The sequence below is a fragment of the Drosophila miranda genome (assembly GCF_003369915.1).
Source record: "Drosophila miranda strain MSH22 chromosome Y unlocalized genomic scaffold, D.miranda_PacBio2.1 Contig_Y2_pilon, whole genome shotgun sequence".
Lineage (NCBI taxonomy): Eukaryota > Metazoa > Arthropoda > Insecta > Diptera > Drosophilidae > Drosophila > Drosophila miranda.
Genome location: NW_022881614.1, coordinates 31,143,908 through 31,162,328, shown reverse-complemented (window position 1 = coordinate 31,162,328; position 18,421 = coordinate 31,143,908). Strand labels below are relative to the sequence as shown.

At 47.8% G+C, this 18,421-nt stretch overlaps 2 protein-coding genes and 1 pseudogene across 2 annotated transcripts in view; 2 read left to right on the top strand and 1 right to left on the bottom strand.

The window, feature by feature from the left end:
* The first annotated feature begins 2,870 nt into the window (after positions 1 to 2,870).
* LOC117193175 overlaps positions 2,871 to 18,421 on the top strand; it is a 98,458-nt gene continuing 82,907 nt past the window's right edge. Inside the window, exon 1 of the mRNA XM_033397910.1 lies at positions 2,871 to 2,992. The gene's annotated coding sequence lies outside the window, so the exon portion shown is untranslated. The remainder of the gene's footprint in view (positions 2,993 to 18,421) is intronic.
* On the bottom strand, positions 3,772 to 18,153 carry LOC117193176. The gene is made up of 3 exons (XM_033397913.1): positions 16,908 to 18,153; positions 4,649 to 4,751; positions 3,772 to 4,567 (listed from the first exon to the last, which is right to left on the bottom strand). Exon 1 carries the CDS (start codon positions 17,817 to 17,819, stop codon positions 17,331 to 17,333), a length of 489 nt encoding a protein of 162 aa, XP_033253804.1. The 5' UTR covers positions 17,820 to 18,153; the 3' UTR covers positions 3,772 to 4,567; positions 4,649 to 4,751; positions 16,908 to 17,330.
* LOC117193170 lies at positions 5,450 to 16,203 on the top strand (annotated as a pseudogene).

The window sequence follows — 18,421 nt, the reverse complement described above, 5'->3', positions numbered from 1 at the left end:
TGGCCTGGGCCTGCGGTGGTGTCAACCCATGCTGTGAGGCTGCCTTTGAGGGTCCTTCCACGACGCCTGGAACTCTTGACAGCCACGCAAATAAACAACAAGTCGATCTCGAAATATGTTGGAAAGATAAGTAAGTTACGGCTAAGAAATACCCTAAGCCATTTCTTCTGCTCCCTCATACAATCCCATGGCGAATGTGCCCTGCTTCCCTTTTAAAGTAGAGTATGCCCCATGTCCTTTTACCTGCTCTTTTTAACATTTTTGATTTCATTGCAGGGTGCATCCTTCCCTTTAGGTGCATCTCGGCCCACGCTGTGCTTAGTGTTCATCTGATGGAAAACAGGAAACGCCCGATGCAGCTCAGAGTTTTTAATTGCTTCGTTTAGGGAAAGCGGCGGGCACGTAGCATTCTCATACTCGTATGTATATGTATGCTTACATCTATGGCATGGGAAATAAATTTAATTAATTAAATCAAAATGCTGTGCTGCTCGCCAAGAGATGAATAAACAATGCAACAAATCAGTAAACAGCGAAACTATTTTCCATGTCAATGTCACACACAAAAAGGGTAAGCACTACGGGTATTTGTACAATATATTGTGGTAAAAGTTATCAGAATTCAATTAAGACATAAAATGTGGAAAAACTGCTGCGGAAACTGAATTAGCAAGAGCTTAATTGTGTTAAGCTCGGAATTATGGCAAATATTCGTAGGAGCTCTCGTGCTAGTGTATCCTCCACTGGACAAAGGCTTTGGGTTAGCAGTGCAGAAGAGTCCTTCTGCGTCGTTGCCTAGTAACAACACTTGGCCCTGGATATCTGCACTCTGCACCTGCAGCACACTACGAGTACGAGTACGATTCGATTTCGTTTTACGTTTCCGCTTTTCCGTCTTGTCGCAGCTTGCCTAGATTTACAAAGAGCGTTCGACTGCGTAAGAGTGGACACACTCGAGCACAGGATGAGGGATATGCGGTTCAATACAAGCCTCACGGCTTGGATCTCCAGCTTCCTTAACAGACGAATTCTCATAAAGGGCAAAAGCGAGGTAGAGGTGAACAGAGGTGTTAGCCAGGGTAGCTGTCTCAGCCCAACCCTTTTTAACCTTTACACAGCCGAACTACATGATATTAACAGTCATAACTGCTTACTGTTTCAGTATGCTGATGACTTTTTCATAGTTTGTTTTCATAAAGACGTATCCATTGCGAAAGGGGTGCTGGAGGACAGTATAGATAAGTTCGAAGAAAAATGCAATAGGCTAAACCTGTCATTCAATCCGGTGAAGTCTAAAGTGATTTACTTCAACAATCGTAGAGCTGCGCTAAATATCTCGCATCAAGGAGTTGAGATCAGACAAGTGGAGCATATCAAATACCTAGGCAGGACTATCTCAGCAAACAACTCAGCCTCTGGTCACATTGATCTGGCCATCTCGGAATCGAACAGAAACTGTGCGTTTCTCAGATTACTCAGTGGGTGTCACTATGGTATCAGCCCCAAAAGAGGGCTTATATTTTACAAGGCATTTGTCAGAAGTAGGCTAGAGTACGCGTGCTCATCATTCTGCAACCTGTCCAAATCTGCCTTGGACAATATCAAATCCCACTGCAACCATCACCTCAGAAAGTAGCTGGGTCTGATAATCTGCACTCCCGGTCCCTATCATATATCACATGGCAGGAGAACTTCCCCCGGACTACAGGATGAGATTCCTGGCGGCGAAAGAGTTGGTTAAGGTGTTTGCATTTAATCTCCCAGCAAGTGAAACAGTGTCAGCAAATAGGGATTTAAACACGGGCTACGCTAAGGCATATCTGGAGTTTGGCAGCATAATAGATAGAGTTGAGGTTTTCGAGAACACAGCTTCGTTTTGCACTAAAATTAGCTCCGACTTAGAATTTTTCAAGGGTTCTGCACCCAACAAGCACGCTATAGACCAGGCAGGTATCATGCTGCTCCACGGGGAAAAGAAGGATCAGCTGACAAAGGGTGGTTTTGAAATCTATTACACGGATGGGTCAGTCGCAGATGGGCATTCCAGCGCCGCTTTCCTGCACGATAGGACAGGTTTTTTAGATAGCTATTACACGCACAAAACCCTTTCATCGTTGTCCGCCGAGCTCCTTGCTATCGAGAGGGCATTAGACCATGCTATTTTGTACAATTTTCCTCGTGTCGCGCTCCTCACAGACAGCAGAAACGGGGCCCTCATTCTGGCGAAGAACATTCAGGATAACTCTATCGCCCACAAAATCAGAGAAAAGATCCAACAAAATCCACATCTAAGAACTGTAGAGGTTCACTACATTCCCGGACACGCTAACATCCCTCAGAACACTTCAGTTGACACAGCAGCCAAAGAAGCCCACAGACGAGGAAAATACACAGTGGTTAAATGGAACCTTAAAGACGCTATGTGCGAAATACACAGAATCTTAAAAGCAGAATGGGAGTGAGAATACGCCGAGTTTGCTAGTATCAAGCACCGAGGTTACTGCTCGCTTTTCCCCTCAACATCATCCAAACCGTGGTTCCTAAATAAAACTAAGCTTAAAGCCATTGACGCTAAAAGAATCAACAGACTGCTTAGTGGTAACGCATTCGATAGGCACACTCTCGCCAAAATGCATGTAGTTCCTAGTAATAGGCTATTCACACTGACGACCATCCACCATCCACCATCCATTTCGGGGATGGTCCGTAAGGTTTTGACTTCCGAAAATTTCCCAGTTAGTCCACCATTCATTTTGGATGTTCCTAAACCGCACGTTTCTATGCGATAGTTAGCCGATGGTTTTCAAATGCAACTCTGAATAATTATCATTCACAATGGAAAAATGGTATTCACTGCGAAAACGTAAATAATCATTGTGACAAAATTAACAAAAAACAAAAACAACAACAGAACAGCTCGGAAGGACAGCAGACCAAATTTTCGAAAAACTTATTAATAAAATGGATTTAGTGCCAGAAAACTCCTCCAGTGGTACGTTGAATAGATATATTTGTTTTTTATTGTTTATAATATATAATATTATTACACAATGCAGCAAACAAGAGAACAACAGCAGGCGGCAGGGTGAAATCGAGTGCCGCGCTTGAGAGCCTGCTGATTGACATATGGAAGGAGAAAATTGAAGATTTCCGCGGACCACGCAAAAATTCACATGTGTAAATTAAGTTGTCCGTATGTCCAAGTAGCCTTAGCTGCTTGATGCGGTTGTCCTCGTGCGGGTTCCGTGGTATAGAATCCTTTATGAAGATTATGTTGGAGAGATAACTGTCTCTCTTATCACTGGCCTTGTGGTACAGTGGTATAGAATTAATAGTTCAAAGTGTTTACGGCTGGTTGCCGGAGCAAGGTTTATTAACAAGCGTTAGCTTTCGTTATAAGAACAGAACTAAAACTAGAAGCCACCAGCAAGCTGGGGCATAAGCTGAATCAAAAGTATTTAATTGCCAAAGAATGCAAAGCTACAAAATATATGTACTTAGAGCTACAAAGCTACAGTCGGTAAGCCGACTTGGCATAAGCGATAATGCTGATCTTGCGGCATGTGCAAGATATCAGATTACCGCCGGTTGACCGTCACATTCAGGGCGCTGAACTGAAGTTCGCTGATTTGGCATCTTGAGTGCAAACAACATGGAGCAGAGCACATTGGACAACGACAGTAAGTTTTATTAATTTATTGCTAAAAAAATATATTTTATTTAAGGTGTTCATTGCAGATCCTGATGAGTACTTTTCGGATATTATTGAGATGGACCTGGACGGATCTTGTAGCTCCAGCACCTTGTCTGGGCGTCCGCCAAAGAAAAAGAAAAAGACCGACATTTCGTGGCTGGCAGAGATCGCCCAGGAGCGTCTCGAACAACAAAAGGACCACCACAGAAAGAAGGAGGAGCACGACGTTAGGCAGGAGAAGATGGTGCAGGACTTGATCAGCACCCAAACAAAATTCCAGTACGACTTATTAGAAGTTTTAAAAAATAAAAATAAATAAGTTTTTAATTTTCATTACGGTCTACACAATATTTTGCGATTGCAGATCGTATCTGTTCTTCTGACTGATTAAAGTCAGCAGAACTGTTGCTGGTATCGGGCTGTTCGCGCTGCTCATTTCTTGCAAGCTCCCAATTTTCATTAATCGCGCTGTTGTGCATATTTAATATATTGTGTAAAATACAACAGCTCATTATTATGGCGCTATTATTTTTGTGGTGGCTATCAAGACCTTTTCCGATTATTCGAAATCTGGCTTTTAAATGCCCAAATGCATTTTCCACCACTCGCCTAGCTTTGGAAAGGTTGTAGTTAAACGTGCGCTGTTCCAAAGAGGCGACTGTGGAAAACGGGTAAGGTTTCATCAGCTTTTTAGAAAACCTAAATGCCGAGTCCCCGATAAGCATTACAGGGACGTTTACTCCGCTTATTTCCTTGGCTTTCTCTTGGAGTAATGCCGATGCTTCGATATGTTTTGCAAGGCTTGACTTCTGGTATATCATCGAGTCATTGCACCTTCCTGCAGAGCCGATATTTACATATGTAAATCTGTATCTAAAAAGAATCGGATTTAAATAATTTAGGACATTAAACCAACTTGCTAAATACATATTTTTGTGCAAGATATTTGCATACCTATAATCCACTAGGGCAAACAAGACTGTGGAATACCAGCCCTTATAGTTATGGTGGTCTACTGCCTCAGGTGCTGGTGGTTTTATTTCGATGTGGCATCCATCTAGAATAAAAAGGAAGTTTAAAAACCAATTTATATGTAAACAATTTCATTCTTTCTCGCTCTGTCTCTCTCTAACACACAGGTTTCATGGTCGGTTTTGTCAATTGCAAAATATGAGTTCAAGGATCTCAGAACCTATAACAGCCAGAGCAACCAAATTTGGTATCCACACTCCTGTGATATCGGACCTTGACCGTTTCGTGTCCAAATTTCGCCACACCCCCTTCCGCCCCCGCAAAGGACGAACATCTGGGGCATCCACAAATCTCAGAGACTATTAAGGCTAGAGTAACCAAATTTGGTATCCGCACTTCTGTTAGATCTCACTATAAAACGTATATCTCAGAATTTCGCCCCACCCCCTTCCGCCCCCACAAAGGACGAAAATCTGTTGCATCCACAATATTGCACATTCGAGAAAACTAAAAACGCAGAATCATAGATAATGACCATATCTATCAGATTGCTGAATCTGGATCAGATCGGATCATTTTTGTAGCCAAAAGCAAGAAATCAATTTTCAGTGGCTACGCAGCGCCCGACGTCACGCTCAGACTGATTTTCTGTCTCTCTCGCACGCACTCTTTGTCGTGTGGTCCAATATTAGCGGCGACTGCCGCAGGAGAGCCATACTGACTTAGTATCGGGTATAACTGTAGAGTTGCGGTGTCCGCAGCAACTCACAACGTTCCACCTCGTTCTAACTGCACTTTCCATCTTTTTTGCAACAGGAGTCGGACAAAGTACGGCCCCGGGGGCCAGTAGAGGCCCATCATGCATCGTTCGCTCAAGCCGCATACGTCGACGGCACAAGCTAAGAAGGTTCAACCGCCAACGATTCCGGGGGATCCTCTGCAGCAGCAGCTGCAGCAGCATCACCAGCACTACCACCCACTCCAGCAGTTGCCTGCATCGCCCAGTGGAGGCCACCACCAGCCGTCGATACCGCTGTACCGGCTCAGCGGCCCACTGCGCCACCACCATCAACAGCAGCAGCAGACGGACGATGGGATCAGCATGAGTGGCAGCAGCATTGTCTCGTCGCCCTCGCTGGAAGAGGGCGGCTTCAACCTGCCGCGCGAGACGAGCGTGGCCCTGCGCATGAAGGATGAGGCGGGTGGTGGGCCCCCAATCGCCGTGACCGGAGGTCCGGTTCCTCCGGCCGCCGCGAAGACCTCCGCTCCGCTGCCCAGCATATTGCCATGCCCGCCGCCCGTGTTCTGTGCCACGCTGCGCGAGCCGCTGACCCACAAGGCGGCGGTCTACTACCACCAGCAGCTGGCCCTGCAGAAGGACCAGGGCATCGATCTGACCCAGTCGCCGGGACGCGACTCGCCTGGCTCCTCCTCGGGATCGGCCGGCTCGGGCTCGCGACACAGCACCGCCAGGTCGTGCCTCATCCTACCTGACGGGAGTCTCCTCGTCGGGCGCCTCCGTCCGGGCCCCGCTTTCCTCGCCCGTTGCAGCTCCGTCAGCTCCTGCTCGATCGGCAGCGTGGACCGACAGCGCAACGACGAGCTGATCATCGACTGGCTGCTGGAGATGAAGCACGAGGAGTACGCCCAGCTGTTCATCGCCGCCGGCTACGACTTGCCCACGATCGCCCGCATGACCCCGGAGGATCTCACCGCCATTGGTATCAAGAATCCGCATCATCGCGAGCGCATCAAGCAGCGCATCGACAAGCTGCAAGTTCTCGACAATCTGCCCCACTTTGTGCCGGTGAGTAGCAGGGGAAAATCCCCTCTAATCGGAGAGAGCAGAGCTATTCCCTAAGAAGAAACGAGAGAGAGAACTGTCAGAGAGAACTTTTAACAGATTTGGTTCTGATCTCGGCTCTTACCAATCACCTGCTGAAGTTCCCCCAGAGCCGAGCAGCTCTCTTAGTCATATGGTAATTTGCCGGATTGGCACTAATTTCAGATAGCTACGCCCTGCCCTGTCATGCCCTGTTCTGGCCTTATCTGGAATATTTCATTAAAAAAGCATTTGCAAAAAAGAAACTTGTTTCCCACATGGCCAGCCACAAAACAGACGGCGGCGATAAAGAGAGGGAGCGAAAAAGAGAGATGAAAAAGCACCGTCAGCGTTTATTTTATAATTTTATTGTTAATGAAAGAATTCCATTTATTATGCGCACGTTAATTCCCATCAACAATTCATTAAAAACACGGCGAACGGAATAGATAAATATACTATGTATGTATATAAGTTGGTGCCCCATCCGGTCGTGTGGAATCTGGCGCCCCGATCGGAGTGACATTTTGTTGAACTTGAGGCCGCAGCAGGTTGTGCCAGGGGTTAACACACTTTCAAGTGTAGCATAGTGTCGGATAAAACGATTTTGCATAGAATTTAGATGGTTATTTGTAGCTTATACGGTGGTTAGGGGGATACATCCACTGCAGTCTCTATAATGTTTGTACTAAAAAGTTGGGACGTGACTTGAGTTGAGGCAAGCCATGAAGTCTTATCAGTATGCATTCCACATATTAGACCCGAACAGCACTTTCAAGACTATTTGCCAGCCCTAAATGCACACATATATAGTATCCAGATCAGATCCAAGTCAATTCTAGGTCTCTGGCGATTGCTTGCCAGTCCCCCCACAGATGCAATTCACTTTACACATGCAACTCTACCTGAGCTCCACATTCACACATCGCCGCATTCCAAGCGTGATTAACACCCATCGGCCATCGGCCATATTCTTCAACTTCACCAACTGCATTTCGTTGAGCCTCGAGCCCACTTGCTGCGCGTTGCAGCAGCCCACCTGCAACCGAAAAAACTGTTGCAAATACCATTTATCGCGTTTATCGAACATTTATCGGGGGCTCAAACTTGAGCCGCATTCCATTCGACTCCGACTAATTACTAACTTCCAGCATGGGTTTTCATTATCGCAGCCGCAGCGCCTCCAATCTCTGACCCCCGCCGCCACATGATGAAATTTTCAAATCGAAATGACCTCAGCTTTTGTTTTCTTCCCTCGCTGTTTGTGTTTCTTTTTTATGGCGGTTTTTGTATTTCAGTTGCAAAATGCTCCATGCCATAATATTTTACTATCCATGTAGAATTTTGCTTGTTTTTTTGTTGTTGCTCTGGCTCTCGCTCTGGCTCTGGCACGGCTGTTTATATAACGCGCCGTGACTGTTTTCGCAAGTTTGCCAAGTTTCTGGTCGAGTTACCAAGTGGCGTCGTCTGCGTCTCCGTCTGCGTCTGCGTCCTCCTGTGGACGTTGTTGTAGATACTTTATCGCCCCATTCCGATATTCGTTATTTGCTGATCTCGAGGTTCGGAGCTCGACTCTCTTTGTCTTTGGGGTGTGGTTGGGCTGGGTTGGGGTGTGTGGGCTGTTGCCTGTACTTACATCATCCTATAACGACGGCTCACTGGAAATAGCAAAAAGTCACCACTCACGACCCGCGGCGCTCGAGAAGTGCCCCGCCGCTCATTAGCCGACATTCTACCAGCCTCTCTGCTTTCTTTTCACACACACATACGCGCATTTATCTCTTGGCGAAAAAGGAAATACAACGGAATACCTGAGAGATAGAGCGGAAAGGAACAAAGTTATTAAACGTCGCCCCAATCTCCGTTTTATTCAGAGAACAGAAAAAACAAAAACGGCAATCAACGAACGATCTTGAGGGTCGTAGAGGGGCTCTCTCGTTTCGTCTTTGGGGTCCGTTATTAGACACTCAAAATGGTATTTAGTTTTCGGCCTGACGTACTCGCCTTATCTTTGCTTTTTTTCGACCCGGTACAAACACTGTTGTTGTTGCTGGAAAACCTGTTTTTTGCCTGCGCTAATGATGGCCGACAGTCGGTCGCTGGTGACGCTACGGTGCTGCGGGTCTCTGTGTCTGTATTTAGTGTCATACCATATGCTACCTGCTAATGGATTTCGAAGAAGCCCCGCCGAACCGAACCAACCGAAAAAAACAGAAAAATCCCAAAAACAAAAATTTTAATTTAGATAAATATTTTGTTAAAGTCTTATGAAAATATTTGTTGGTCGCTGTTTGGAAGATCTTCACTCACTGGAATTGGTATTGGATTTGGAATGGAGATAGGGGATTTCGATTAGCATATGAATAAACATGCATACCATATTGTACATATTTCTGGTCTTACAGGGTTTTCTATGGTTTCTCTATGGCTACAGAGAGTACAGTAAAATTCCACAGGGTACTTGAAAGCTTTAAAGTTCCCTTACATTTCCCCTCCTGAACTGTAGTTGATAAAATATCCGTTTGGCAAACTTTAGGGAATTTTATCTATGGGAAAGCTTTATCGATTAATCGTTCCCGCATCGCCTCTTCTCACAGCACTGAGAAAATATCCCTTCGCCAACAGTTAGATTTCTAGGCGAATTTCCCTTACCCGAACTGCGACTCGGAGAATGCTCTCGATGGAAACTTCCCCGAACTCGAGTCACACGACAGACGGCAGGCAGCATCACAGAAACAAACGAGGGGGAACGTTGTGAGTTGCTGCGGACACCGCAACTCTACGGTTATACCCGATACTAAGTCAGTATGGCTCTCCTCCGGCAGACGCCGTTAATATTAAACGACACGACAAAGAGTGCGTGCGAGAGAGACAGAAAATCAGTCTGAGCGTGACTTCGGGCGCTGCGTAGCCACTGCAAATTGATTTGTTCCTATTGGCTATAAAAATGATCTGATCTGATCCAGATTCAGCAATCTGATAGATATGGTCATTATCTATGATTCTGCGTTTTTAGTTTTCTCAAATGTGCAATATTGTGGATGCAACAGATTTTCGTCCTTTGTGTGGGCGGAAAGGGGTGGGGCGAAATTTTGAGATACACGTTTAATAGTAAGATCTAACAGGAGTGCGGATACCAAATTTGGTTACTCTAGCCTTAATAGTCTCTACGATTTTTGAATATCCCCAGATTTTCGTCCTTTGCGGGGGCGGAAGGGGGTGTGGCGAAATTTTGAAACAAACTCGTCTCGGTCCGATATATTAGGAGTGTGGATACCAAATTTGGTTGCTCTAGCTTTTGTAGTCTCTGAGATCTAGGCGCTAATGTTTTACTCTAAGCAAAGCCGCCTATGCTACGTGTGTGTTAGAGAGAGACAGGGCGAGAAAAAATGAAATTGTTTTCTTGATGCTGGCTATAATAATAATACGATCCAATTCAGATTCCGAAGTCCTAAAGATATGGTCATTCTCTACAATTCTACGTTTTTGGTTTTCTCATATCTTTAAAATTGTGGATGCCACAGATTTTCGTCCTTTGTGGGGGCGGAAGTGGGCGGGGCGAAGTTTTGAAAAATTTTTGTAGCAGTGACATATCACAGAAGTCTGGATCCAAAACATCGATGCTCTAGCTCTTATAGTCTTTGAGCACTAGGCGCTGAAGGGGACGGACAGACGGACGGACGGACAGACGGACAGACGGACAGACAGACATGGCTCAATCGACTCGGCTGTTGATGCTGATCAAGAATATATATACTTTATGGGGTCGGAAACGATTCCTTTTGGACGTTACACACATCCACTTTTACCACAAATCTAATGTGTGGACGTTGACATGCAATGACTGCATCTTTCAAGAGGCGATGCGGTTACTGCACCGTCAAGTGGCCCGTGTGACACCAGCAGAAGGCTGTTACGCGCGGATCCCAGGCAAAACGCAGCCCTCCTCCCGCCCAACCGACCGAGGGGCGCTGCCGCATGACGCGCGGTGCGTAGCCGAACCAAACGCGAACATGCAAGAAAGATAGCTATTGGACTAACATTCGAGGAAAATTAGTATTAACTTACTAAGAAACTAAGCATGCAATCAAAGTACAAATACCACTACAGTTACTAATTAATAGAAAGGTGTGTAAGGATTAATAATTTAATAAGAGGAAGAGAATTAGTGGTTGATATAATATGGTAGAGGGAATTATAATCCGAGCATAAGACCCTAAACGGTTCATGCAAGGAATAATTCGATCTACAAAGTGGAAGGAACAACGGTATAAAATTTCTAGTCAGTCTAATAGGAATCGTGAAGTTTATGCGGCTCAACAGATCAGGGCTGTCTATGTCACCCCTGATCAAGTTGTGCATAAATATCACACCAAGCATTTTTCTACGGTTAACTAAGGATGGGAGGTTTACTAATAGTAGTCTACTAGAGTAAGATGGGAGTCTTACACCCGCATCCCAGTTAAGGCCCCGCAGAGCAAAGAGTAAAAAGTTTTTCTGTACTGATTCTATACGGTCCTGGTGTACTTTGTACTGAGGGCACCATACACAGGAGCCGTATTCTAAGATCGGACGAACAAGCGAGGTATAGAGAGTCTTTGTTATATAGGGGTCGTCAAATTCCTTTGACCACCACTTTATAAGCCCAAGCACGCCCATGGCCTTATTTACCATGGTAGAAATGTGTTCGGAAAACTTTAACTTGGGGTCTAACATAACACCCAGATCATCCACCAGGGTAATTCTCTCAAGAGAACCACCAAATAGGGTGTAGGGAGCCAACAAAGGGCTAGAACGATGAAATGTCATAACTTTGCATTTCGAGGCATTAAGGTGTAACAAGTTTGCACAACACCATGACTGAAAGTTATTGAGATCGGATTGCAAGCGAGAATGAAATGAAATGTCCTTGTACTGGACACAGAGTTTAACATCATCCGCATACATAAGTACTCGAGAGTATGTTAATACTGAAGGTAAGTCATTAATAAAGAGTGTGAAGAGTAAGGGGCCTAGATGGCTGCCTTGTGGTACTCCCGAAGAAACCTTTACTGGGAAAGAGAGGGAGTTTTTGAAGAGGACTCTTTGAGACCTAGAACAAAGATAGCTAGAAATCCATCTCAGGAGGTTGGGCGGAAACCCTAAAAGGTCAAGTTTATGCGCTAAAAGGGAATGGTTTACAGAGTCGAATGCTTTACTAAAGTCGGTGTAAATAACATCCGTCTGTAAGTTACCTTGAAAGCCTTTAATAATGAAAGAGGTAAACTCTAACAAGTTCGTGGTGGTTGATCGCCGCCTTATAAATCCATGCTGAGTTGGAGATATAAGTGACTTGCAGAGATGTTGCAAGTGCGGAGTTAAAACCCTCTCAAACATTTTAGGAATAGCGGATAACTTTGCTATACCTCTATAATTTTTTGCATCAGACTTGCTACCTTTTTTATGGAGAGGAATTATAAACGATTCCTTCCAGATCGGGGGGAAGCAAGAAGAATATACCCCAATACTCATTTTGAGTATCGGGTATAACGAGGGGGAACGTTGTGAGTTGCTGCGGACACCGCAACTCTACAGTTATACCCGATACTTAGTCAGTATGGCTCTCCTCCGGCAGACGCCGCTAATATTGAACGACACGACAAAGAGTGCGTGCGAGAGAGACAGAAAATCAGTCTGAGCGTGACGTCGGGCGCTGCGTAGCCACTGCAAATTGATTTGTTCCTATTGGCTATAAAAATGATCTGATCTGATCCAGATTCAGCAATCTGATAGATATGGTCATTATCTATGATTCTGCGTTTTTAGTTTTCTCGAATGTGCAATATTGTGGATGCAACGGAAGGGGGTGGGGCGAAATTTTGAGATACACGTTTTATAGTAAGATCTAACAGAAGTGCGGATACCAAATTTGGTTACTCTAGCCTTAATAGTCTCTGAGATTTTTGAATATCCCCAGATTTTCGTCATTTGCGGGGGCGGAAGGGGGTGTGGCGAAATTTTGAAACAAACTCGTCTCGGTCCGATATATTAGGAGTGTGGATACCAAATTTGGTTGCTCTAGCTTTTATAGTCTCTGAGATCTAGGCGCTAATGTTTTACTCTAAGCAAAGCCGCCTATGCTACGTGTGTGTTAGAGAGAGACAGGGCGAGAAAAAATGAAATTGTTTTCTTGATGCTGGCTATAATAATGATACGATCCAATTCAGATTCCGCAGTCTTAAAGATATGGTCATTCTCTACAATTCTACGTTTTTGGTTTTCTCATATCTTTAAAATTGTGGATGCCACAGATTTTCGTCCTTTGTGGGGGCGGAAGTGGGCGGGGCGAAGTCTTGAAATATATTTGTAGCAGTGACATATCACAGAAGTCTGGATCCAAAACATCGATGCTCTAGCTCTTATAGTCTTTGAGCACTAGGCGCTGAAGGGGACGGACAGACGGACGGACGGACAGACGGACAGACGGACAGACAGACAGAGCCCAATCGACTCGGCTATTGATGCTGATCAAGAATATATATACTTTATGGGGTCGGAAACGATTCCTTCTGGACGTTACACACATCCACTTTTACCACAAATCTAATATACCAATACTCATTTTGAGTATCGGGTATAAAAACATTTAATTAAATCGAAATCAACAGCAATTTAGCCGAAAGACCAAAAGAGCAGAGAGCTTGAAAAATTTATTAACACATCGTTCGTGTGTGTACATATCGTATGGAGGAGCAAAAAAAAAATATCATTGCTTTCCACGCTTCAATGTTGATGATTTTCGACTGCATATCTTGTCTGTGTGCGTATTAGGTTACGAGTCGTGCCCCATACCCCGAACCCCGTACCCCGTCTCGTCCATTGGAGCTAGCAGCCCCACTCGCTTGACTACCGTTTAATGACGACAGCAACGAGTTTTGGCTTTTATTCATTTTTTTATGCCTGTGCTTTGACGCGATTTATGTCATATCTTATCAATTACAACTGATAAGAGCTGGAACGACGACGCCGACGCGGCCGCCAGTGAGGAACATCATGGGAGACATCAGCGCATATCCCATCCAACCCAACGTCCAATCCCCTCCGTATCAGTGCGGGGTCTGAACTAGTTCATGGACAATTTGTAGACGGGCTGATCTGTGTTCCCTTTTCTGACATGAATCAAATGTGATTAGCTCTCCGACAGAGGCGCGTTTGATTCGGAAAATTCATAAACCATTAACCATAAACCATAATGATTATTACCCTTCCATTCCAGGGCTCTATTGAGGAATGGCTGCAGCTGTTGCGGCTGGAGGAGTACATACAGCCCCTGCTGGAGCAGAACTACAAGACGGTGCGGGATGTGACCCAAGTGACTTGGGAGGATCTCGAAGATATTGGCATCGTCAAGCTGGGGCACCAGAAGAAGATCCTGCTGGCCATCAAGCGGGTCAAGGACATCATTAGCGTCAAATGGAATCCAGGCGGTGCCAATGCATATCAACAGCAGGTGAGAGCCGTAAACCACGGATAGATATACGGGAGGGTTCCGTTCCGTCTTATTTATTCAAATCAGGGCCTTGAGAAGTTCTTTATTTCAAATTATCTTTACCCAAAGTTATAAAAGCGTGTAAACACTACAATCTAGTCAAAGTGTGTACACACTGGCAGTGAAGTACCGCAGGCAGAAGCAGAGTTGTCACGTTCTTTTAAGTTTATTGATTGCAAATTGAATTATTGTTTTATAATTTTATAATTTAATTGGATTTTCCTTTCTTTTTTGTGTTTTTTTGTTTGTTTTTGTATGGTTTTGCTCTTGGTATCGACGATCAGGAGTACCAGCGGGAGCCGTGGCAATTCAATGTGCCCATACCAAGTACGCCATCTTATGTGCCAACCACTCGCGTCTCCTGGGACGACACGAAAATCTATGCCACCAGCAACGTGCTGAATAACACCGCCCCCACGGGCAGCCTGTGCCTGGGGCAGGGGAGCAGCAGCAGCAGCAGCTGCAGTAGCAGCAACGGAGACGCCTACTACTGCACGGGCAGCAATCACGAGTGTTGCTCGGGCAACGATGTGGTGCTCATTAAGGTGGGACCGGGGTCTATTTTGCCGAGCGCCTGGCCTTGACCTTTCGAGTGCAGCGTGGAACTAAGAACTAACCTCTCTTCCATCTCTTTCCTTTCTGTCCGTGCAGGTACGTCAGCCACGTGGCAAGAGCCTGGAATCGCTGGAGGATATACACGACAACAGCACGCGCAGCCATTACCTTTAGCCATTACACGACCACGGACTACGGCCTTTTTGGGCCACCCACAACGGCAGCAGCTGCCGCAGCCATGGCCGCTGCCGCCACGCTCCAGCAGCAGCACCAGCACCACCACCAGCAGCTGTTGCAGCAGCAGCAGGCGGCGCCAGCCCGTCTACTGGGGAGCAATGCGGCAGCCATGGCCTGGCGGCGCTCCTACGACGACGGCGACATTACACCCACCAATGATGCCACTCGGGAGCTGCTCTACGAGGAGGGTGGTGGCACATTGCCGCGCCAGCAGCGTGGAATCCTGCAGAGAGCCGTGCTGAACACGATGCCACCTTTAGAGCATCATCACTACATGAATGCGGCGGCGGCCGCCGAGTACGGGGCAGCCAGCGGTGGCGAGGGAGGAGCGGTAAGTGGGCATTACAGGCAATGGCCTTTAGAATCCCCATAAGCTTATTGTTCCATCTTGTTTCCTACAGAACTATCTAAGCGGCAGCCCGTTGAGTGGGAAGAAGATTGCACCAGAGCCGCCCCGACGGCACTGCAGCATACGCAACTCCCGCACGCTGAGCGGAGAGGGAGGTGCCACCGGCTCAGTCCAACAACCCCAGCAGCAGGCAGTGGGCTCCCAGCAGCAGCAACAGCAGCAGGCGCATCAAATGTTATACTGGCAGCAACAGCAGGCGGTGGCCGCAGCAGCCGCGGCAGCGGGCAGCCAACAGCGGATCTATGCGAACTATGCCACCATACAGCAGACCACGGCGGAGATACACTGCGAGAAATACCACGACAATAAGTCCACTTCCAGTATCGATTCGATTGACGCGATACCGTTTGCCAACGAGAACACGGGCACGATCAAGCAGCGGCTGCTGAATCGGCAGGAACTGGGACAGGCCAGTGCTGGGGCCACTACCATTCCCGGCAGCCATCCACCCCACCTGTACTCCTCCAGCTCCAGTTCCAGCTCCTCCTCCACCAACACGATCGCCAACATAGGGCACTCGTTCCACTCGCTGAAGTCTTCGAGTTCGCTCCACGACGCGACTCTGGCGCGGAGCGAGAGCATGGGCAGCACGGCCAGCGGAGGCAGCGCCCTGCATCTGCGCTCCCCCCCCCTGGACGCAGGCATTGGGGGATCGTTGGCGTCAATGCCAGCGAGCGGCGAAGCAATGGCATCGCCCGAGACAGCTGCCCCAGTGACGAGTGTGCCCCGAAAGTGTCGGTGAATGTGCTGAACGATATTGGCAACATGCTGGCCAATCTCACGGACAAGCTGGACGCCATGCTCGAGGAGGAGAAGCGCGTGGGCCTCAACATTGACAGTGAATGAGCGGATAAATATAACTAAAAGTTTCCTTATGATTCAACACCGATAACACTCCAATCAAACAACAAATCGTAGTGTAGCTGAATTTTGTGTAGAACTTGTGACGTGTTGTGTGTGTCCCCCTTGAAGTGTTTTATGTATTTTAAGTTTACAATGTTTTATGTGTTTTTCTTTTTTTTTTAAACTGCGTATGAAAAGGAGATTGTACCTCCTAGGCTGGGGTCAGTATCAGTCTGCCCAGGGTCACCTACAGTTTATTTGTAAGTAGCTGAGACGTTGAGACTGGGGGGGAGGCGGGTCGTTGGCGCAGGGATCGCCGAGCCGTCGTCAACGACGGGGCCTTCGGGAGAAATTATGGGGGGGGGGGGGGGGGGGGGGGGGCTGAGGAGAGGGGAGCGGGCGTGGAGCCGGGCGGTGCGAAACTCACCAGGGACGCTTGCCAAGGTCGAGGTGAGCCGCGGGTCCGGTGAGGAGGAGGAAAGGGAGAGAACGCATACCGCTTCTCACTCCAGCAGGGTAAAACCCTGTTGCCAGAGTCAGGGCGGGAGCGTAGGGACCAAGCATGGCTAGAAAAAAGGAAGGGGGGTGCACCCGCCGAAACGCGTACCACTTCTCACTCCAGCAGGGTAAAACCCTGTTGCCAGAGTCAGAGCGTAGGAGCGTAGGGACCGAAAACAGCCAGGAAAACGGAAGGGGAAGGGGGAGAGATGACTGCAGCCGGTGGTCCGACCGGGGAAAGCAAATGGAAGCAGTAGAATTCTTAGTCATATGATCGAAGTTTTATTGGCATGGTTTCCCTCGCACTCCCTGCTACTTCTACTACTACCTGGACCATCGGCCAGCTCACCCGCGGATCCGGCGTCTGTGCTCCTGCAGCTCGTCCATTCTTCTCCACTTCTTGGGCGCCCGGCCGTTCAACACTTTTTCTTGCTTTTCTAGTCACTCCGCGGCGTTCCGTCTTTGCTCGCTTCCGAAAATCGACTCTCGCTCTCGCCACGGTCGCTCGACGCTCTCACCACGCCTGGCGCTCGTTTTCGAACCAACGGGACTTTCTCGAAAGAGAGCGTGGCTCTCTCTTCGCTATTCTCTTTGCGGCTATTCTGTGTGAGCTGGCCGTTTGGCGGGATTTCGGCTATGCAAAAATTAACTAGCTTATTTACTAACATAGAAGATGATTTTTACTGATACAAATCTCGCTCCATTGCGATGTCTTATATTTTCAGGTTGTCTTTTTAATCAATTAACTATGTGAGGCTCCCAGTATGGGTCCTCACACCCTCTCCTTGCTTCGGGGGGCCCGTGAGCGAATGGTTACTTTGCTCGTCTTGCTGATGTGGACCTGGAAGAAGGTGTTGTCCGCCTCTGCCAAGAATCGGACATCTTTACGCCGCGGGTTGACGAGTTGTGCCAGGAGCCGGGCCTTCAGGGTGTCTGGCAGCCGGCCGTCGGGCGTACGTACTCTCCAATCCGCCTCTCCAGTCACACAACGAACAGCTGGGGTGGGGGTCGACGTTTCTGGTATGCCGCCTTCGGGATGTAGGATGGCATCCAGATCGCTGTCGTCTGGTAGCTCTGTGTCTTCGGTGGCGATGTCTTCGGGACGCAGAATGGCGTCAACGTCGCCGACGGCCGGTGGTCCTGCATCTTCGGGGGCGATGTCTTCGGGACGCGAGATGGCGTCAAAGTCGCTGACGGCCGGTAGTCCTGCATCTTCGGGGGCGATGTCTAACCCGTCTATCCGTTCGAGAAGGTTGGGCATATCAAGGGCCTCGAAGAGTGCCGGAAGCGGTGGCTCTTCCCAGCGGAGCACCTCTTTTTCGAACTCCGTCGGCTCGAATTGCTGGTGGTATCCGCGTGCGGTGGCACCTGGCAGCCCGTCAGGAATAGTGATGGCCTCTGCCCCCTCGTCGGGGCTCGGACCCGGAGCGGTGAAGTCGGCTGCTTCTCCTACGGTGGCGTGTCCAGGGCCCTGCGCGTGCTCTTCGACGACCTGGTCGGGTTTGACTTGGCTGGTGCCCTGAGCGTGGGTGAACGTGGCTTTGACGACGTTGCCAGGGCTTGGGTCCCGGGCGTTGGCGGTCCATGCGTGGCCAGCTTACGACGTCGCCGCATAGATTTTCCCAGCTGAGGACCTCTGGGTGGACTTGGCATTCTCGCGGAGTGGGGCGAAGAATCAGTTCCTCGATGATCTCCCAATCTACTGGGGGCTCGGACTTGGCTTTTGTCGTGGTTCTCCGTCGGCGGGGGTCTCTAGCATTCGATGAGCTGTGAATAGGAATAGACTTGTTGACTACAGGCAAGAAATACTTTGATACCCTACGAGTGCGGCGGAGTGGTTATAGACTTAATGTGAATCTCCAA

Excerpts from the sequence above, each read along its gene's own strand:
- LOC117193176 (XM_033397913.1), bottom strand. The coding sequence starts at position 17,819 with ATGCCCAACCTTCTCGAACGGATAGACGGGTTAGACATCGCCCCCGAA.